Source organism: Ambystoma mexicanum, chromosome 13 (genome assembly GCF_040938575.1).
Source record: "Ambystoma mexicanum isolate Mex_15411 chromosome 13, UKY_AmexF1_1, whole genome shotgun sequence".
Taxonomy (NCBI): Eukaryota; Metazoa; Chordata; class Amphibia; order Caudata; family Ambystomatidae; genus Ambystoma; species Ambystoma mexicanum.
This window is the reverse complement of record NC_090938.1, coordinates 18,376,037-18,398,317: the sequence shown is the minus strand read 5'-3', so window position 1 is coordinate 18,398,317 and position 22,281 is coordinate 18,376,037. Positions and strand designations below refer to the sequence as shown.

At 49.3% G+C, this 22,281-nt stretch overlaps 1 protein-coding gene across 1 annotated transcript in view; it reads right to left on the bottom strand.

Moving 5' to 3' along the window:
• Positions 1-358: 358 nt before the first annotated feature.
• The window catches only part of LOC138520746 (zonadhesin-like), a 220,749-nt gene continuing 198,826 nt past the window's right edge, over positions 359-22,281 (bottom strand). The window contains exon 5 of the mRNA XM_069633029.1: positions 359-2,632. Coding sequence (XP_069489130.1) covers positions 2,379-2,632 — 254 coding nt within the window. The 3' untranslated portion in view covers positions 359-2,378. The remainder of the gene's footprint in view (positions 2,633-22,281) is intronic.

The window sequence follows — 22,281 nt, the reverse complement described above, 5'->3', positions numbered from 1 at the left end:
TGTCTCTGGGTGGGTGGTGTGAGCCCTGACGATGACATTGGCCCTACCTAGGCTTAGCATCACATAGGTCACTTGTCACTGGGTGGGTGGTGTGAGCCCTGATGATGACATTGGCTCTACCTAGGCTTAGCATCACATAGGTCACCTGTCACTGGGTGGGTGGTGTGAGCCCTGATGATGACATTGGCCCTACCTAGGCTTAGCATCACATAGGTCACTTGTCACTGGGTGGTGTGAGCCCTGATGATGACATTGGCCCTACCTAGGCTTAGCATCACATAGGTCACTTGTCACTGGGTGGTGTGAGCTCTGATGATGACATTGGCCCTACCTAGGCTTAGCATCACATAGGTCACCTGTCACTGGGTGGTGTGAGCCCTGATGATGACATTGGCCCTACCTAGGCTTAGCATCACATAGGTCACTTGTCACTGGGTGGTGTGAGCCCTGATGATGACATTGGCCCTACCTAGGCTTAGCATCACATAGGTCACCTGTCACGGGTGGGTGGTGTGAGCCCCGATGATGATATTGACCCTACCTAGGCTTAGTATCACATAGGTCACCTTTCACTGGGTGGTGTGAGCCCCGATGATGACATTGGCTCTACCTAGGCTTAGCATCACATAGGTCACTTGTCACTGGGTGGTGTGAGCCCCGATGATGATATTGGCCCCTAGGCTTAGCATCACATAGGTCACCTGTCATTGGGTGGTGTGAGCCCCGATGATGACATTGGCCCTACCTAGGCTTAGCATCACATAGGTCACCTGTCACTGGGTGGTGTGAGCCCCGATGATGACATTGGCCCTACCTAGGCTTAGCATCACATAGGTCACCTGTCACTGGGTGGTGTGAGCCCCGATGATGACATTGGCCCTACCTAGGCTTAGCATCACATAGGTCACCTGTCACTGGGAGGTGTGAGCCCAGATGATGACATTGGCCATACCTAGGCTTAGCATCACATAGGTCACCTGTCACTGGGAGGTGTGAGCCCAGATGATGACATTGGCCATACCTAGGCTTAGCATCACATAGGTCACCTGTCACTGAGTGGTGTGAGCCCAGATGATGACATTGGCCCTACCTAGGCTTAGCATCACATAGGTCACCTGTCACTGGGAGGTGTGAGCCCAGATGATGACATTGGCCCTACCTAGGCTTAGCATCACATAGGTCACCTGTCACTGGGTGGTGTGAGCCCCGATGATAACATTGGCCCTACCTAGGCTTCGCATCACATAGGTCACCTGTCACTGGGTGGTGTGAGCCCCGATGATGACATTGGCCCTACCTAGGCTTAGCATCACATAGGTCACTTGTCACTGGGTGGTGTGAGCCCAGATGATGACATTGGCCCTACCTAGGCTTAGCATCACATAGGTCACCTGTCACTGGGAGGTATGAGCACAGATGATGACATTGGCCCTACCTAGGCTTAGCATCACATAGGTCACTTGTCACTGGGTGGTGTGAGCCCCGATGATGATATTGGCCCCTAGGCTTAGCATCACATAGGTCACCTGTCATTGGGTGGTGTGAGCCCCGATGATGACATTGGCCCTACCTAGGCTTAGCATCACATAGGTCACCTGTCACTGGGTGGTGTGAGCCCCGATGATGACATTGGCCCTACCTAGGCTTAGCATCACATAGGTCACCTGTCACTGGGTGGTGTGAGCCCCGATGATGACATTGGCCCTACCTAGGCTTAGCATCACATAGGTCACTTGTCACTGGGTGGTGTGAGCCCAGATGATGACATTGGCCATACCTAGGCTTAGCATCACATAGGTCACCTGTCACTGGGAGGTGTGAGCCCAGATGATGACATTGGCCCTACCTAGGCTTAGCATCACATAGGTCACCTGTCACTGGGTGGTGTGAGCCCTGATGATACCGGGCACCCTATCCAGATTCACCCCCACATGTCCTCTTGCTGTGGGTGGTGTAAGCCCTGACATAATGGGCCAGAACCAGCATCACATGGGCCGCATGTCGCTGTGATGACGAACGTCCACCATCCCAGGCCTCATCTGACTCAGGAGTCTCCTGAGCTGTGGCACTAGGCAAGGCCTCATTCGATCCTTGCATCTCAGGCTGGTCGCTGCAGCAGTTTCATGTTTTCTTGTTTCTCAGTCTTGAGGCCACTCTCTGACTTCCTCAAGGCTGCACTCCTGGCTTGTCTTCCCACTCGCTCTTTGGGAGTATACGTTGTCTCACAGCTTGGCGTTGGGTATTTGCTCAAGTCTTGGGGTCAGTTATCCCATATCCAGTTGCCTAACCTCCAATCTCATCCTTTTGGCCCACACAAGCCTTTATAGACGTCTTGGAGGTTACACCTCAGTTCACATCTGGAGGGTGTGCACCCCATCTCATGAGGAGAAGCAAAGGCCGCAGCACTCCATGCAGATCTCCAGGCAGTCCGCGGACTCGCAGCAGGCGTCGATGATGCCGCAGTCCATGTCGCAAGGCATGTCGCAGTCGCCACATTCTCCCGAGCCACAGCAGCAGACGAAGCACGACTCGTCCGAGCTGCAGGAGCCGCAGGTGGCGCAATCCAAGGCGATGTTACACAACATCAGGAACTCGCAGAAGAGGCAGGCCAGGATGCATTGCGCGCAGCAGTCTGCAAGTGGCGACAGGGGTCAGGTGAGGGATGGCGGGAGAGAGAGAGGGGGGAGAGACAGGGCGAGGGAGGGAGGGAGGAAGAGAGAGAGAAGAGAGAGAGAGGGGGGGAGGGAGAAGAGGGAGAGAGGGGGAGGGAGGAAAAGAGAGAAAGAAGAGAGAGAGAGGGGGGGAGGGAGAAGAGGGAGAGAGGGGGAGGGAGGAAAAGAGAGAGAGAAGAGAGAGGGGGGAGAGAGGCCGAGAGAGAAGAGAGAGAGGAAGAGAGAGACAGAGGGAGAGAGAGACAGAGGGGGATGGAGGAAAAGAGAGAAGAGAGAGGAAGAGAGAGATAGAGAGGGAGAGAGAGAGAGGGGGGAGAAGAGAGAGAGGGGAGGGAGGAAGAGAGAGAGAAGAGAGAGAGGAAGAGAGAGACAGAGGAAGAGAGAGGGAGAGATGGGGAGGGAGGAAAAGAGAGAGAAGAGAGAGGGAGAGAGAGACAGAGGGCGAGAGAGGGGGAGAAGAGAGAGAGGAAGAGAGAGGGGGAGAGAGGGAGAGAGAGGGGGGAGAGAAAGGAAGAGAGAGACAGAGAGGGAGAGAGAGAAGAGGGAGAGAGGGAGAGAAAGAAGAGAGAGAGAGAGAGGGGGAGGGGCAGGGTGAGGGAGAGAGGGATGAAGAGAGAAAGAAGAGAGAGAGGAAGAGAGAGAGACAGAGGGAGAGATAGGGGGAGAGAGAGAAGAGGGAGAGAGGGGGAGGGAGGAAAAGAGAGAAGAGAGAGGAAGAGAGAGACAGAGAGGGAGAGAGAGAGGGGGAGAGAGAAGAGAGAGAGGAAGAAAGAGACAGAGGGAGAGAGAGAGGGGGAGCGAGGGAGGGAGAGAGACAGGGAGAGCGGAAGATAGGGAGGGATGGAAAGAGAGAGAGAAGAGGGAGAGGGGTGAGGGAGGAAGAGAGAGAGGAAGAGAGAGACAGAGAGAGAGAGAGAGAAGAGTGAGAGAGGGGGAGGAAGGAAAAGAGAGAGAAGAGAGAGGGGGGCCAGAGAGAAGAGAGAGAGGAAGAGAGAGACAGAGAGGGAGAGAGAGAGGGGGAAGAAGGGGGCGAGAGAAGAGAGAGAGGAAGAGAGAGAGAGGGAGAAGAGGGAGAGAGGGGGAGGGAGGAAAAGAGAGAGAGGAGAGAGGAAGAGAGAGACAGAGAGGGAGAGAGTGGGGGGAGAAGAGAGAGAGGAAGAGAGACAGAAAGGGAGAGAGGGAGAGAGAGGGGTGAGAGAGAGGAAGAGAGAGACAGAGAGGGAGAGAGAGAAGAGGGAGAGAAAGAAGAGAGAGACAGAGAGGGGGAGGGACAGGGTGAGAGAAGGAAGGATGAAGAAAGAAGAGAGAGAGGAAGAGAGAGACAGAGGGAGAGATAGGGGGAGAGAGAGAAGAGGGAGGGAGGGGGAGGGCGGAAACGAGAGAAGAGAGAGGAAGGGAGAGACAGAGAGGGAGAGAGAGAGGGGGAGAGAGAAGAGAGACAGGAAGAAAGAGACAGAGAGAGAGAGAGGGGGAGAGAGGGAGGGAGAGGGACAGGGAGAGCGGAAGATTGGGAGGGATGGAAAGAGAGAAGAGGGAGAGGGGCGAGGGAGGAAGAGAGAGAGAAGAGAGAGAGGAAGAGAGAGACAGAGAGGGAGAGAGAGAAGAGGGAGAGAGGGGGAGGAAGGAAAAGAGAGAGAAGAGAGAGGGGGCGAGAGAGAAGAGAGAGAGGAAGAGAGAGACAGAGAGGGAGAGAGAGAGGGGGGGAAGAGGGAGGGAGAGAGAAGAGAGAGAGGAAGATAGAGACAGAGGGGGAGAGAGAGAGAGAGAGAGAGAGAAGAGAGAGGGGGGAGGGAGGAAAAGAGAGAGAGAAGAGAGAGGGGGGTGAGAGAGAAGAGAGAGAGGAAGGGAGAGACAGAGAGGGAGAGAGAGAGAGGGGGAAGAGGGGGGGCGAGAGACGAGAGAGAGGAAGTGAGAGACAGAGGGAGGGAGGGAGACAGGGAGAGCGGAAGATAGGGAGGGATGGAAACAGAGAGAGAAGAGGGAGGGGGAGGGAGGAAGAGAGAGAGAAGAGAGAGAGGTGAGGAAGAGAGAGACAGAGAGAGGGGGGAGAGAGAGAGACGAGGGAGAGAGGGGGAGGGGGGAAACGAGAGAGAAGAGAGAGGGGGAGGGAGGCCGAGAGAGGAATAGAGAGACAGAGAGGGAGAGAGAGAGAGGGGGGAGAGAGAAGAGAGAGACAGAGGGAGAGTGGAAGATAGGGAGGGGCGGAAAGAAAGAGAGAAGAGGGAGAGAGGGGGAGGGACGAAGAGAGAGAAGAGAGAGACAGAGAGGGAGAGAGAGGGGGAGAGAGAGAGAGAGGAAGAGAGAGATATGGAGAGAGAGGGGGAGAGACAGGGTGAGGGAGGGAGGGAGGGAGGAAGAGAGAGAGAAGAGAGAGGAAGAGAGAGACAGAGGGAGAGAGAGAGAGGGCGGAGAGAGAAGAGAGTGAGGAAGAGAGAGACAGAGAGGGGGAGGGAGGAAGAAAGAGAAGAGAGAGACAGAAGGAGAGAGAGGGGAAGAGGGAGAGAGAGAGACAGAAAGGGGGAGAGAGGGGGGCAGAGGGAGAGAGAGGGGGAGAGAGTGAAGAGAGAAAGAGGAGGAGAGAGAAGAGGGAGAGGAAGAGAGAGACAGAGAGGGGGAGGGACAGGGCGAGGGATGGAGGGAGGAAGAGAGAAAGAAGAGAGAGACAGAGGGGGGAGAAAGAAGAGGGAGAGAGGGGGAGGGAGGAAAAGAGAGAGGAAGAGAGAGACAGAGAGGGGAGAGAGGGGGGCGAGAAGAGAGAGGAAGAGAGAGACAGAAGAGAGAGAGGAAGTGAGAGACAGAGAGACAGGGAGAGCAGAGGATAGGGAGGGACGGAAAGAGAGAGAGAAAGAGAGAAGAGGGAGACAGAGAAGAGGGAGAGAGGGGGAGGGAGGAAGAGAGAGAAAAGAGAGAGGAAGAGAGAGACAGAGGGGGAGAGAGAGAGAAGAGAGAGAGGAAGAGAGCGAGGGAGATGGAGAGAGACAGGGCGAGAGAGGGAGAGAGAGACGGAGAGAGACAGAGGGAGAGCGGAAGATAGGGAGGGACGGAGAGAGAGAGAAAAGGGAGAAAGAGAGAGAAAAGAGAGAGAGAGAGAGAGAGAAAAGAGGGAGAGAGAGAAGAGGGTGAGAGAGGAAGGGAGGAAAAGAGATAGAAGAGAGAGGAAGAGAGAGACAGAGAGGGAGAGAGAGAGAGAGAGAGAGGGGCAGAGGGGAGAGAGCAGAGAGAGAGGAAGAGCGAGAGAGAGAGAGGGGGAGAGAGAGAGGAAGAGAGAGACAGAGGGGGAGAGAGAGAAGAGAGAGAGGAAGAGAGCGAGGGAGATGGAAAGAGACAGGGCGAGAGAGGGAGAGAGAGACGGAGAGAGACAGAGGGAGAGCAGAAGATACAGAGGGACGGAAAGAGAGAGAGACAGAGGGGGGAGAGAGGGAGACAGAAAGAGACAGAGGGAGACAGGAAGATATGGAGGGACGGAAAGAGAGAGAGAAGAGGGAGAGAGAGATACAAGAGAGAGATGGGATGGAGAGAGAGAGAGAGAGAGAGAGAGAGAGAAAGAGAGGGGGAGAGAGAGGAATGGAAAAAGAGAGATGGAGAGAGAGAGGGAAAGAGAGAGACAGGGAGAGAGAGGGGAAGGGAGAGAGAGAGAGAGAAGGAGAGAGAGACAGAGAGATAGAGAGGGAGAGAGAGAGACAGAGGGATAGAGAGAGAGGGAGAGAGAGAGCAAGAGAGAGGGAGGGAGAAGGAGGGAGGGAGAGAAAGAAAGGGTCATTTCAAAACGGGTTCTATTCGTATGTCCATGCACAAAGTAAACTGCCAGAAGCCCTACAAAAATGGTAAGGACTAGCCTGCGCCCCCACGAGCCTGTGTGTGTGCTGAGCTGCTCAAAGTCAAATCGATGACTGCGCAGAGTCTGAGCTTTCCCCCAGCTTTCCCCCACCTCCAATATCCAAGGAAACTGTTTTACATATTGTTACACTGGTTTTTCTCATGATTTTTAACTTGCTTCTCCATTGTTGTATCTTGTTGTTTTGTTGTAAAGCGCTTTGGATTAAAGCGCTATATAAACTTAATAAACAAACATAAACCCACACCCTTGGGTCCCATGGCTATAACCACTACTTTAGCCCTGCTATGTTCACAAGTCTTTTTCACAAACATGTTTCTCCTGCACCAGCCCTGTTGCCTTAAATAACCTTGTCTTATTGGTTAAGACTTCTTTGTTTGTTGTTATTGGTCAACAATATATTTCCAATTGCTTACTTGCTGCTGAAAAATCCTGACATGGTTCAGAATCCCTGTGACAGCCGAGCACTGCCTGTTCTCTTGTGCCAGCTGAACACCACCTGGTTCTTGTACTAGCTGAACACTGCCTGTTCACTTGTGCCAGATCAACAATGCCTGGTTATTGTGAACAGTACCTGCTTTCTTGTGCCAGTTGAACACTGCTTGTTTTCATGTGCCAGTGGAACACTGCCTGTTTTATGGTGCCTGCTGAAGATTGCCTGTTCTCTTATGCCAGCGAAACAATGGCTATTTCCTGTGAACACTGCCTATTTTTTGTGCCAGCTGCACACTGCTTGTTTTCTTGTGCCAGTGGAACAATGCCTGTGTTATGGTGCCAGCCGAACAATGCCTATTCTCTTTTGCCAGCTGAACACTGCTTGTTGTCTTTGGCCAGTGGAGCACTGCCTGTTTCTTTGTACCAGCTGAACAGTGCCTGTTTCTTGTGAGCATGCCTGCTTTCTTGTGCCAGCTGAACACTGCTTGTTGTCGTGTGCCAGTGGAACACTGCCTGTTTTATGGTGCCAACTGACTGCCTGTTCTCTTATGCCAGCTGAACAATGCCTGTTTTTATGTACCAGCGGGCCACTGCCTGTTCTCTTTTGCCAGCTGAGCACTGCTGAGTTTTTGTACTAGCTGAAAACTGCCTGTTCTCTTGTGCCAGCTGAACAATGCCTATTTCTTGTGACCAGTGCCTGCTTTCCTGTGTCAGTTGAACACTGCTTGTTTTTTAGTGCAAGTGGAACACTGCCTTTATTGTGGTGCCAGCTAAAGACTGCCTGTTCACTTATGCCAGCCGAACAATGACAGTTTCTTGTGAACGGGGCCTGTTCTCTTATGCCAGCTGAACACTGCCTGGCTCTTGTACTAGCTGAACAATGCCTGTTTCCTGTGAACAGTGCCTGCTTTCTTGTGCCAGCTGAACACTGCTTGTTGTCCTGTGAGTGGAACACTGCCTGTTTTTTGTATCAGCTGAACAATGCCTGTTTCTTGTGAACAGTGCCTGCTTTCTTGTGCCAGCTGAACACTGATTGTTGTCTTGTGCCAGTGGAATACTGCCTGCTTTCTTGTGCCAGCTGAAGACTGCCTGCTCTCTTATGCTACCTGAACAATCCCTGTTTCTTGTGCCAGCTGAGCACTGCCTTATCTCTTGCGCCAGCTCAACAATGCCTGTTCTCTTGGGCCAGCTGAACACTGCCTGTTTCTTGTGCCAGCTGAACATGGTCTGTTTTCGTGTACCAGCTGAACACAGTACCTGCTTTCTTGTGGCAGTTGAACACTGCTTGTTTTCTTGTGCCAGTGGAACACTGTTCTCTTATGCCAATGAAACAATGCCTATTTCTTGTGAACAGTGCCTATTGTTTTGTGCCAGCTGAACACTGCTTGTTTTTTTGTGCCAGTGGAACAATGCCTGTGTTTTGGTGCCAGCCGAACAATGCCTATTGTCTTTTGCCAGCTGAACACTGCTTGTTGTCTTTGGCCAGTGGAGCACTGCCTGTTTCTTTGTACCAGCTGAACAGTGCCTGTTTCTTGTGAGCATGCCTGCTTTCTTGTGCCAGCTGAACACTGCTTGTTGTCGTGTGCCAGTGGAACACTGCCTGTTTTATGGTGCCAGCTGAAGACTGCCTGTTCTCATATGCCAGCTGAACAATGCCTGTTTCTTGTGAACAGTGCCAATTTTCTTGTGTCAGCTGAATACTTCTTGTTTTCTTGTGCCAGCTGAATAGTGCTTGTTCTCTTCTGCCAGCCAAACCCTGCCCTTTTTCTTGTGCCAGCGGAACACTGCCTGTTCTTATGTACCAGCTGGACACTGCCTGTTCTCTTTTGCCAGCCGAACACTGCTGAGTTTTTGTACTAGCTGAAAACTGCCTGTTCTCTTGTGCCAGCTGAACAATGCCTATTTCTTGTGACCAGTGCCTGCTTTCCTGTGCCAGTTGAACACTGCTTGTTTTCTAGTGCAAGTGGAACACTGCCTTTTTTGTGGTGCCAGCCTGTTCTCTTATGCCAGCCGAACAATGAGAGTTTCTTGTGAACGGGGCCTGTTTTTTGTGCCAGCTGAACACTGTTTTATTGCACCAGATGAACAGTGCTTGTTCTCTTGTGTCAGCTGAACACTGCCTGTTTTCTTGTACCAGCCGAACAATCCCTGTTTCTTCTGAACAGTGCCTGCTTTCTTGTGCCAGTTGAACACTGCTTGTTTTCTTGTGCCAGTGGAACACTGCTTGTTTTATGGTGCCAACTGACTGCCTGTTCTCTTTTGCCAGCTGAACACTGCCTGGTTCTTGTGAACAATGCCTATTATTTTGTGCCAGCTGAACACTGCTTGTTTTCTTGTGCCAGTGGAACACTGCCTGTTTTATGGTGCCAGCTGAACAATGCCTGGCTCTTGTACTAGCTGAACAATGCCTGATTCTTGTGAACAGTGCCTGATTTCTTGTGCCAGCTGAACACTGCTTGTTTTCTTGTGCCAGTGGAACACTGCCTGTTTTATGGTGCCAACTGACTGCCTGTTCTCTTATGCCAGCTGAACAATGCCTGTTTTTATGTACCAGCGGGCCACTGCCTGTTCTCTTTTGCCAGCTGAACACTGCTGAGTTTTTGTACTAGCTGAAAACTGCCTGTTCTCTTGTGCCAGCTGAACAATGCCTATTTCTTGTGACCAGTGCCTGCTTTCCTGTGTCAGTTGAACACTGCTTGTTTTCTAGTGCAAGTGGAACACTGCCTTTTTTGTGGTGCCAGCTAAAGACTGCCTGTTCACTTATGCCAGCCGAACAATGACAGTTTCTTGTGAACGGGGCCTGTTTTTTTGTGCCAGCTGAACACTGTTTTATTGCACAAGCTGAACAGTGCTTATTCTCTTGTATCAGCTGAGCACTGCCTGTTTTGTGCCAGCTCAACAATGCATGTTCTCTTGGGCCAGCTGAACACTGCCTGTTTTCTTGTACCAGCCGAACAATCCCTGTTTCTTGTGAACAGTGCCTGCTTTCTTGTGCCAGTTGAACACTGCTTGTTTTCTTGTGCCAGTGGAACACTGCTTGTTTTATGGTGCCTACTGACTGCCTGTTCTCTTATGCCAGATGAACAATGCTTGTTTCTTGTGAACAGTGCCTATTGTTTTGTGCCAGCTGAACACTGCTTGTTTTCTTGTGCCAGTTGAACACTGCCTGTTTTATGGTGCCAGACGAACAATGCTTGTTCTCTTTTGCCAGCTGAACACTGCCTGGTTCTTGTGAACAATGCCTATTATTTTGTGCCAGCTGAACACTGCTTGTTTTCTTGTGTCAGTGGAACACTGCCTGTTTTATGGTGCCAGCTGAACAATGCCTGTTCTCTTATGCCAGCTGAACACTGCCTGGCTCTTGTACTAGCTGAACAATGCCTGATTCTTTTGAACAGTACCTGATTTCTTGTGCCAGCTGAACACTGCTTGTTTTCTTGTGCCAGTGGAACACTGCCTGTTTTATGGTGCCAGCCGAACAATGCTTGTTCTCTTATGCCAGCTGAACAATGCCTGTTTCTTGTGAACAGTGCCTATTGTTTTGTGCCAGCTGAACACTGCTTGTTTTCTTGTGCCAGTTGAAAACTGCCTGTTTATGGTGCCAGCCGAACAATGCTTGTTCTCTTTTGCCAGCTGAACACTGCCTGGTTCTTGTGAACAATGCCTGTTATTTAGTGCCAGCGGAACACTGCTTGTTTTCTTGTGCCAGTGGAACACTGCCTGTTTTATGGTGCCAGCTGAACAATGCCTGTTCTCTAATGTCAGCTGAACACTGCCTGGCTCTTGTACTAGCTGAACAATGCCTGTTTCTTGTGAACAGTGCTTGATTTCTTGTGGCAGTTGAACACTGCTTGTTTTCTTGTGCCAGTGGAACACTGTTCTCTTATGCCAACGAAACAATGCCTATTTCTTGTGAACAGTGCCTATTGTTTTGTGCCAGCTGAACACTGCTTGTTTTCTTGTGCCAGTGGATCATGGCCTGTGTTATGGTGCCAGCCGAACAATGCCTATTCTCTTTTGCCAGCTGAACACTGCTTGTTGTCTTTGGCCAGTGGAGCACTGCCTGTTTCTTTGTACCAGCGGAACAGTGCCTGTTTCTTGTGAGCATGCCTGCTTTCTTGTGCCAGCTGAACACTGCTTGTTGTCGTGTGTCAGTGGAACACTGCCTGTTTTATGGTGCCAGCTGAAGACTGCCTGTTCTCTTATGCCAGCTGAATGCCTGTTTCTTGTTAACAGAGCCTATTTTCTTGCACTAGTTAAACACTGCTTGTTTTTTGTGTACTAGCTTAACAGTGCTTGTTCTCTTGTGCCAGCTGAACACTGCCTGTTTCTTGTGCCAGCTGAGCACTGCATGTTCTCTTTTGCCAGCTGAACATTGCCTGGTTCTTGTACCGCTGAACACTGCCTCTTCTCTTGTGCCAGCTCAACAATGCATGTTCTCTTGGGTCAGCTGAACACTGCCTGTTTCTTGTGAACAGTGCCTGTTTTTGTGTGCCAGCTGAACAGTGCTGGTTTTCTTGCGCCAGCTGAACAGTGCTTGTTCTTTTGTGCCAGCTGAGCACTGCCTGTTCTCTTGGGCCAGCTGAACACTGTCTGTTTTCTTGTACAAGCTGAACAATCCCTGTACCTTGTGACCAGTGCCTGTTTTCTTGCGCCAGCTGAACAGTGCTTGTTCTCTTTTGTCAGCTGAGCACTGCCTATTTTGTGCCAGCTCAACAATGCCTGTTCTCTTGGGCCAGCTGAACACTGTCTGTTTTCTTGTACCAGCTGAACAATCCCTGTATCTTGTGAACAGTGCCTGCTTTCTTGCACCAGTTAAACACTGCTTGTTTTTTGTGTACTAGCTTAACAGTGCTTGTTCCCTTGTGCCAGCTGAACACTGCCTGTTTCTTGTGCCAGCTGAACATTGCATTTTTACTTGTGCCAGCTGAACAGTGCTTATTCTATTGTGCCAGCCAAACACTGCCTGTTTTCTTGTACCAGCTGGACACTGCCTGTTCTCTTTTGCCAGCTGAACATTGCCTGGTTCTTGTACCCGCTGAACACTGCCTCTTCTCTTGTGCCAGCTCAACAATGCATGTTCTCTTGGGCCAGCTGAACACTGCCTGTGTTCTTGTACCAGCTGAATAATGGCTGTTTCTTGTGGACAGTACCTGCTTTCTTGTGCCAGTTGAACACTGCTTGTTTTCTGTTTTCATGTGCCAGTAGAACACTGCCTTTGTTATGGTGCCAGCTGAAGACTGCCTGTTTTCTTATGCCAGCAGAACAATGCCTGTTTCTTGTGAACAGTGCCTGTTTTTGTGTGCCAGCTGAACAGTGCTGGTTTTCTTGCGCCAGCTGAACAGTGCTTGTTCTCTTGTGCCAGCTGAGCAGTGCCTGTTCTCTTGGGCCAGCTGAACACTGTCTGTTTTCTTGTACAAGCTGAACAATCCCTGTACCTTGTGAGGAGTGCCTGTTTTCTTGCGCCAGCTGAACAGTGCTTGTTCTCTTTTGTCAGCTGAGCACTGCCTATTTTGTGCCAGCTCAACAATGCCTGTTCTCTTGGGCCAGCTGAACACTGTCTGTTTTCCTGTACCAGCTGAACAATCCCTGTATCTTGTGAACAGTGCCTGCTTTCTTGTGCCAGTTGAACACTGCTTGTTTTCTTGTGCTAGTTGAACACTGCCTGTTTTATGGTGCCAGCTGAAGATTGCGTGTTCTCTTATGCCAGAGGAACAATAACTGATTCTTGTGAACAGTGCCTATTTTTTGTGCCAGCTGAACACTACTTGTTTTCTTGTGCCATGAAACAATGCCTGGGTTATGGTGCCAGCAAACAATGCCTATTTTTTTTTGCCAGCTGAACACTGCTTGTTGTCTTGTGCCAGTGGAGTACTGCCTGTTTTAGGGTGCCATCTGAAGACTGCCTGTTCTCTTATGGCAGCTGAACAATGCCTGCTTCTTGTGAACAGTGTCTATTTTATTGTGTCAGCTGAATACTGCTCGTTTTCTTGCGCCAGCTGAATAGTGCTTGTTCCCTTCTGCCAGCCAAACCCTGCCTGTTTTCATGTGCCAGCGGAATACTGCCTGTTTTCATGTACCAGCTGGACACTGCCTGTTCTCTTTTGCCAGCTGAACACTGCCTGGTTTTGCACTAGCTGAACACTGCCTGTTCTCTTGTGCCAGCTGAACAATGCCTGTTTCTTGTGAACAGTGACTGCTTTCTTGTGCCAGTTGAACACTGCTTGTTTTCTTGTGCAAGTGGAACACTGCCTTTTTTATGGTGCCAGCTAAAGACTGCCTGTTCTCTTATGCCAGCCGAACAATGACTGTTTCTCGTGAACAGGGCCTGTTTTTGTGACAGCTGAACACTGCTTGTTTGCTTGCGCCAGATGAGCAGTGCTTGTTCTCTTGTGTCAGCTGAGCACTGCCTGTTTTGCACTAGCTGAACACTGCCTGTTCTCTTGTGCCAGCTGAACAATGCCTATTTCTTGTGACCAGTGCCTGCTTTCCTGTGCAGTTGAACACTGCTTGTTTTCTAGTGCAAGTGGAACACTGCCTTTTTTGTGGTGCCAGCTAAAGACTGCCTGTTCTCTTATGCCAGCCGAACAATGAGAGTTTCTTGTGAACGGGGCCTGTTTTTTGTGCCAGCTGAACACTATTTTATTGCACCAGATGAACAGTGCTTGTTCTCTTGTGTCAGCTGAGCACTGCCTGTTTTGTGCCAGCTCAACAATGCATGTTCTCTTGGGCCAGCTGAACACTGCCTGTTTTCTTGTACCAGCCGAACAATCCCTGTTTCTTCTGAACAGTGCCTGCTTTCTTGTGCCAGTTGAACACTGCTTGTTTTCTTGTGCCAGTGGAACACTGCGGTTTTTATGGTGCCAACTGACTGCCTGTTCTCTTTTGCCAGCTGAACACTGCCTGGTTCTTGTGAACAATGCCTATTATTTTGTGCCAGCTGAACACTGCTTGTTTTCTTGTGCCAGTGGAACACTGCCTGTTTTATGGTGCCAGCTGAACAATGCCTGTTCTCTTATGCCAGCTGAACACTGCCTGGCTCTTGTACTAGCTGAACAATGCCTGATTCTTGTGAACAGTGCCTGATTTCTTGTGCCAGCTGAACACTGCTTGTTTTCTTGTGCCAGTGGAACACTGCCTGTTTTATGGTGCCAACTGACTGCCTGTTCTCTTATGCCAGCTGAACAATGCCTGTTTTTATGTACCAGCGGGCCACTGCCTGTTCTCTTTTGCCAGCTGAGCACTGCTGAGTTTTTGTACTAGCTGAAAACTGCCTGTTCTCTTGTGCCAGCTGAACAATGCCTATTTCTTGTGACCAGTGCCTGCTTTCCTGTGTCAGTTGAACACTGCTTGTTTTTTAGTGCAAGTGGAACACTGCCTTTTTTGTGGTGCCAGCTAAAGACTGCCTGTTCACTTATGCCAGCCGAACAATGACAGTTTCTTGTGAACGGGGCCTGTTTTTTTGTGCCAGCTGAACACTGTTTTATTGCACCAGCTGAACAGTGCTTATTCTCTTGTATCAGCTGAGCACTGCCTGTTTTGTGCCAGCTCAACAATGCATGTTCTCTTGGGCCAGCTGAACACTGCCTGTTTTCTTGTACCAGCCGAACAATCCCTGTTTCTTGTGAACAGTGCATGCTTTCTTGTGCCAGTTGAACACTGCTTGTTTTCTTGTGCCAGTGGAACACTGCTTGTTTTATGGTGCCTACTGACTGCCTGTTCTCTTATGCCAGATGAACAATGCTTGTTTCTTGTGAACAGTGCCTATTGTTTTGTGCCAGCTGAACACTGCTTGTTTTCTTGTGCCAGTTGAACACTGCCTGTTTTATGGTGCCAGACGAACAATGCTTGTTCTCTTTTGCCAGCTGAACACTGCCTGGTTCTTGTGAACAATGCCTATTATTTTGTGCCAGCTGAACACTGCTTGTTTTCTTGTGTCAGTGGAACACTGCCTGTTTTATGGTGCCAGCTGAACAATGCCTGTTCTCTTATGCCAGCTGAACACTGCCTGGCTCTTGTACTAGCTGAACAATGCCTGATTCTTTTGAACAGTACCTGATTTCTTGTGCCAGCTGAACACTGCTTGTTTTCTTGTGCCAGTGGAACACTGCCTGTTTTATGGTGCCAACTGACTGCCTGTTCTCTTATGCCAGCTGAACAATGCCTGTTTCTTGTGAACAGTGCCTATTGTTTTGTGCCAGCTGAACACTGCTTGTTTTCTTGTGCCAGTTGAAAACTGCCTGTTTATGGTGCCAGCCGAACAATGCTTGTTCTCTTTTGCCAGCTGAACACTGCCTGGTTCTTGTGAACAATACCTGTTATTTAGTGCCAGCGGAACACTGCTTGTTTTCTTGTGCCAGTGGAACACTGCCTGTTTTATGGTGCCAGCTGAACAATGCCTGTTCTCTTATGTCAGCTGAACACTGCCTGGCTCTTGTACTAGCTGAACAATGCCTGTTTCTTGTGAACAGTGCTTGATTTCTTGTGGCAGTTGAACACTGCTTGTTTTCTTGTGCCAGTGGAACACTGTTCTCTTATGCCAACGAAACAATGCCTATTTCTTGTGAACAGTGCCTATTGTTTTGTGCCAGCTGAACACTGCTTGTTTTCTTGTGCCAGTGGATCATGGCCTGTGTTATGGTGCCAGCCGAACAATGCCTATTGTCTTTTGCCAGCTGAACACTGCTTGTTGTCTTTGGCCAGTGGAGCACTGCCTGTTTCTTTGTACCAGCTGAACAGTGCCTGTTTCTTGTGAGCATGCCTGCTTTCTTGTGCCAGCTGAACACTGCTTGTTGTCGTGTGCCAGTGGAACACTGCCTGTTTTATGGTGCCAGCTGAAGACTGCCTGTTCTCATATGCCAGCTGAACAATGCCTGTTTCTTGTGAACAGTGCCTATTTTCTTGTGTCAGCTGAATACTTCTTGTTTTCTTGTGCCAGCTGAATAGTGCTTGTTCTCTTCTGCCAGCCAAACCCTGCCTTTTTTCTTGTGCCAGCGGAACACTGCCTGTTCTTATGTACCAGCTGGACACTGCCTGTTCTCTTTTGCCAGCCGAACACTGCTGAGTTTTTGTACTAGCTGAAAACTGCCTGTTCTCTTGTGCCAGCTGAACAATGCCTATTTCTTGTGACCAGTGCCTGCTTTCCTGTGCCAGTTGAACACTGCTTGTTTTATAGTGCAAGTGGAACACTGACTTTTTTGTGGTGCCAGCTAAAGACTGCCTGTTCTCTTATGCCAGCCGAACAATGACAGTTTCTTGTGAACGGGGCCTGTTTTTTGTGCCAGCTGAACACTGTTTTATTGCACCAGATAACCAGTGCTTGTTCTCTTGTGTCAGCTGAGCACTGCCTGTTTTGTGCCAGCTCAACAATGCATGTTCTCTTGGGCCAGCTGAACACTCCTGTTTTCTTGTACCAGCCGAACAATCCCTGTTTCTTCTGAACAGTGCCTGCTTTCTTGTGCCAGTTGAACACTGCTTGTTTTCTTGTGCCAGTGGAACACTGCTTGTTTTATGGTGCCAACTGACTGCCTGTTCTCTTATGCAAGCTGACCTATGCTTGTTTCTTGTGAACAGTGCCTATTGTTTTGTGCCAGCTGAACACTGCTTGTTTTCTTGTGGCAGTTGAACAATCCCTGTTTCTTCTGAACAGTGCCTGCTTTCTTGTGCCAGTTGAACACTGCTTGTTTTCTTGTGCCAGTGGAACACTGCTTGTTTTATGGTGCCAACTGACTGCCTGTTCTCTTATGCCAGCTGACCAATGCTTGTTTCTTGTGAACAGTGCCTATTGTTTTGTGCCAGCTGAACACTGCTTGTTTTCTTGTGGCAGTTGAACACGGCCTGTTTTATGGTGCCAGCCGAACAATGCTTGTTCTCTTTTGCCAGCTGAACACTGCCTGGTTCTTGTGAACAATGCCTATTATTTTGTGCCAGCTGAACACTGCTTGTTTTCTTGTGCCAGTGGAACACTGCCTGTTTTATGGTGCCAGCTGAACAATGCCTGTTCTCTTATGCCAGCTGAACACTGCCTGGCTCTTGTACTAGCTGAACAATGCCTGATTCTTGTGAACAGTGCCTGATTTCTTGTGCCAGCTGAACACTGCTTGTTTTCTTGTGCCAGTGGAACACTGCCTGTTTTATGGTGCCAACTGACTGCTGTTCTCTTATGCCAGCTGAACAATGCCTGTTTTTATGTACCAGCTGGACACTGCCTGTTCTCTTTTGCCAGCTGAACACTGCTGAGTTTTTGTACTAGCTGAAAACTGCCTGTTCTCTTGTGCCAGCTGAACAATGCCTATTTCTTGAGACCAGTGCCTGCTTTCCTGTGTCAGTTGAACACTGCTTGTTTTCTGGTGCAAGTGGAACACTGCCTTTTTTGTGGTGCCAGCTAAAGACTGCCTGTTCTCTTATGCCAGCCGAACAATGACAGTTTCTTGTGAACGGGGCCTGTTTTTTGTGCCAGCTGAACACTGTTTTATTGCACCAGCTGAACAGTGCTTGTTCTCTTGTGTCAGCTGAGCACTGCCTGTTTTGTGCCAGCTCAACAATGCATGTTCTCTTGGGCCAGCTGAACACTGCCTGTTTTCGTGTACCAGCCGAACAATCCCTGTTTCTTGTGAACAGTGCCTGCTTTCTTGTGCCAGTTGAACACTGCTTGTTTTCTTGTGCCAGTGGAACACTGCTTGTTTTATGGTGCCTACTGACTGCCTGTTCTCTTATGCCAGATGAACAATGCTTGTTTCTTGTGAACAGTGCCTATTGTTTTGTGCCAGCTGAACACTGCTTGTTTTCTTGTGCCAGTTGAACACTGCCTGTTTTATGGTGCCAGACGAACAATGCTTGTTCTCTTTTGCCAGCTGAACACTGCCTGGTTCTTGTGAACAATGCCTATTATTTTGTGCCAGCTGAACACTGCTTGTTTTCTTGTGTCAGTGGAACACTGCCTGTTTTATGGTGCCAGCTGAACAATGCCTGTTCTCTTATGCCAGCTGAACACTGCCTGGCTCTTGTACTAGCTGAACAATGCCTGATTCTTGTGAACAGTACCTGATTTCTTGTGCCAGCTGAACACTGCTTGTTTTCTTGTGCCAGTGGAACACTGCCTGTTTTATGGTGCCAACTGACTGTCTGTTCTCTTATGCCAGCTGAACAATGCCTGTTTCTTGTGAACAGTGCCTATTGTTTTGTGCCAGCTGAACACTGCTTGTTTTCTTGTGCCAGTTGAAAACTGCCTGTTTATGGTGCCAGCCGAACAATGCTTGTTCTCTTTTGCCAGCTGAACACTGCCTGGTTCTTGTGAACAATGCCTGTTATTTAGTGCCAGCGGAACACTGCTTGTTTTCTTGTGCCAGTGGAACACTGCCTGTTTTATGGTGCCAGCTGAACAATGCCTGTTCTCTTATGTCAGCTGAACACTGCCTGGCTCTTGTACTAGCGGAACAATGCCTGTTTCTTGTGAACAGTGCTTGATTTCTTGTGGCAGTTGAACACTGCTTGTTTTCTTGTGCCAGTGGAACACTGTTCTCTTATGCCAACGAAACAATGCCTATTTCTTGTGAACAGTGCCTATTGTTTTGTGCCAGCTGAACACTGCTTGTTTTCTTGTGCCAGTGGAACAATGCCTGTGTTATGGTGCCAGCCGAACAATGCCTATTGTCTTTTGCCAGCTGAACACTGCTTGTTGTCTTTGGCCAGTGGAGCACTGCCTGTTTCTTTGTACCAGCTGAACAGTGCCTGTTTCTTGTGAGCATGCCTGCTTTCTTGTGCCAGCTGAACACTGCTTGTTGTCGTGTGCCAGTGGAACACTGCCTGTTTTATGGTGCCAGCTGAAGACTACCTGTTCTCATATGCCAGCTGAACAATGCCTGTTTCTTGTGAACAGTGCCTATTTTCTTGTGTCAGCTGAATACTTCTTGTTTTCTTGTGCCAGCTGAATAGTGCTTGTTCTCTTCTGCCAGCCAAACCCTGCCCTTTTTCTTGTGCCAGCGGAACACTGCCTGTTCTTATGTACCAGCTGGACACTGCCTGTTCTCTTTTGCCAGCCGAACACTGCTGAGTTTTTGTACTAGCTGAAAACTGCCTGTTCTCTTGTGCCAGCTGAACAATGCCTATTTCTTGTGACCAGTGTCTGCTTTCCTGTGCCAGTTGAACACTGCTTGTTTTCTAGTGCAAGTGGAACACTGCCTTTTTTGTGGTGCCAGCTAAAGACTGCCTGTTCTCTTATGCCAGCCGAACAATGACAGTTTCTTGTGAACGGGGCCTGTTTTGTGTGCCAGCTGAACACTGTTTTATTGCACCAGATGAACAGTGCTTGTTCTCTTGTGTCAGCTGAGCACTGCCTGTTTTGTGCCAGCTCAACAATGCATGTTCTCTTGGGCCAGCTGAACACTGCCTGTTTTATTGTACCAGCCGAACAATCCCTGTTTCTTCTGAACAGTGCCTGCTTTCTTGTGCCAGTTGAACACTGCTTGTTTTCTTGTGCCAGTGGAACACTGCTTGTTTTATGGTGCCAACTGACTGCCTGTTCTCTTATGCCAGATGACCAATGCTTGTTTCTTGTGAACAGTGCCTATTGTTTTGTGCCAGCTGAACACTGCTTGTTTTCTTGTGCCAGTTGAACACTGCCTGTTTTATGGTGCCAGCCGAACAATGCTTGTTCTCTTTTGCCAGCTGAACACTGCCTGGTTCTTGTGAAACAATGCCTATCATTTTGTGCCAGCTGAACACTGCTTGTTTTCTTGTGCCAGTGGAACACTGCCTGTTTTATGGTGCCAGCTGAACAATGCCTGTTCTCTTATGCCAGCTGAACACTGCCTGGCTCTTGTACTAGCTGAACAATGCCTGATTCTTGTGAACAGTGCCTGATTTCTTGTGCCAGCTGAACACTGCTTGTTTTCTTGTGCCAGTGGAACACTGCCTGTTTTATGGTGCCAACTGACTGCCTGTTCTCTTATGCCAGCTGAACAATGCCTGTTTTTATGTACCAGCTGGACACTGCCTGTTCTCTTTTGCCAGCTGAACACTGCTGAGTTTTTGTACTAGCTGAAAACTGCCTGTTCTCTTGTGCCAGCTGAACAATGCCTATTTCTTGTGACCAGTGCCTGCTTTCCTGTGTCAGTTGAACACTGCTTGTTTTCTAGTGCAAGTGGAACACTGCCTTTTTTGTGGTGCCAGCTAAAGACTGCCCGTTCTCTTATGCCAGCCGAACAATGACAGTTTCTTGTGAACGGGGCCTGTATTTTTGTGCCAGCTGAACACTATTTTATTGCACCAGCTGAACAGTGCTTGTTCTCTTGTGTCAGCTGAGCACTGCCTGTTTTGTGCCAGCTCAACAATGCATGTTCTCTTGGGCCAGCTGAACACTGCCTGTTTTCTTGTACCAGCCGAACAATCCCTGTTTCTTGTGAACAGTGCCTGCTTTCTTGTGCCAGTTGAACACTGCTTGTTTTCTTGTGCCAGTGGAACACTGCTTGTTTTATGGTGCCAACTGACTGCCTGTTCTCTTATGCCAGATGAACAATGCTTGTTTCTTGTGAACAGTGCCTATTGTTTTGTGCCAGCTGAACACTGCTTGTTTTCTTGTGCCAGTTGAACACTGCCTGTTTTATGGTGCCAGACGAACAATGCTTGTTCTCTTTTGCCAGCTGAACACTGCCTGGTTCTTGTGAACAATGCCTATTATTTTGTGCCAGCTGAACACTGCTTGTTTTCTTGTGCCAGTGGAACACTGCCTGTTTTATGGTGCCAACTGACTGCCTGTTCTCTTATGCCAGCTGAACAATGCCTGTTTCTTGTGAACAGTGCCTATTGTTTTGTGCCAGCTGAACACTGCTTGTTTTCTTGTGCCAGTTGAAAACTGCCTGTTTATGGTGCCAGCCGAACAATGCTTGTTCTCTTTTGCCAGCTGAACACTGCCTGGTTCTTGTGAACAATGCCTGTTATTTAGTGCCAGCGGAACACTGCTTGTTTTCTTGTGCCAGTGGAACACTGCCTGTTTTATGGTGCCAGCTGAACAATGCCTGTTCTCTTATGTCAGCTGAACACTGCCTGGCTCTTGTACTAGCTGAACAATGCCTGTTTCTTGTGAACAGTGCTTGATTTCTTGTGCCAACTGAACACTGCTTGTTATCATCTGAGTGGAAAACTGCCTGTTTTCTTGTATCAGATGAACAATGCCTGTTTTCTGTGAACAGTGCCTGCTTTCTTGTGCCAGCTGAACACTGATAGTTGTCTTGTGCCAGTGGAACACTGCCTGCTTTCTTGTGCCAGCTGAAGACTGCCTGTTCTCTTATGCCAGCTGAACAATCCCTGTTTCTTGTGAACAGTGCCTATTATGTGTGCCAGCTGAACACTGCTAGTTTCTTGTGCCAGCTGAGCACTGTCTGTTTTCTTGTGTCAGCTGAACCCTGTCTGGTTTCTTGTGCCAGCTGAACACTGCCTGTTTCTTGTGCCAGCTGAGCACTGCCTGTTTTCTTGTGCCAGCTGAACACTGTTTTCTCGTGCCAGCTGAACACTGTTTTCTCGTGCCAGTTGAACAAGGCCCGTGGTTGTGTGCCAGCTGAACACTGCATGTTTCCTTGTACCAGCTTGCACTATTGCTTCTGCTTGTTTGCTACGGTTGGTGGGAATTGCTGTTTCCACTTCCTGTTTAGTTCTGAGTTTGTTGGAGGCTCTCCCGCTGGGCCCTTAACTCTTTTTAGAAGATTTTATGTGTGCATTCTCTTAGTCTTTCTAGCTTTGCTTCTCATTGCACTTTTGTTCTTTCCTTTCTGTCAAGGTATTCCTAGTGTAGGCTGGTGATCTGACCAGCCGGGTGTTGGCCTTTGGCTACTGCTATGGGGGCTCGCTATGAACGTGCCTGCTGAATGTTGGTTGCATCAGAAGCATGCATCGATCCCTGCTGTTTCTGCAAGCGTCCCCTTTCTCTGACACCCACATATGGTATCCTCTTTCTGTTCTGGTTCTTGTAAAGTGTCCTTCTGATTAGGGTATTTCATGATGCCACCCTCCCTCTGCAGTGCCAAGGTGGAAGCTATGATTGCTGCCTCAATCTTGGAAGGGTGGGGAATGCGTATTTACCAGAGGCTTCGATTCCCAGCTTGGTTACTGAATTACATACTCTAGGTCGGTCTAGTGTTGACAGATTTCCACACATTATTCTCGTTTTTGTTTCCTGCCTGATGCCAGCCCCTGCCTGCTCCCAAGTATAACCATGCCCGCCCTGCTTGCTCTGTTGCAGCCCTGCGCCCATGTCTGCTCCCCTGTCAAACACTGCCTTCTGCCAGGCAATAGCGGAGCACTCTCTTCTCTCCCAGTGATTGGCTAGATCCAGTTAAATCCCTT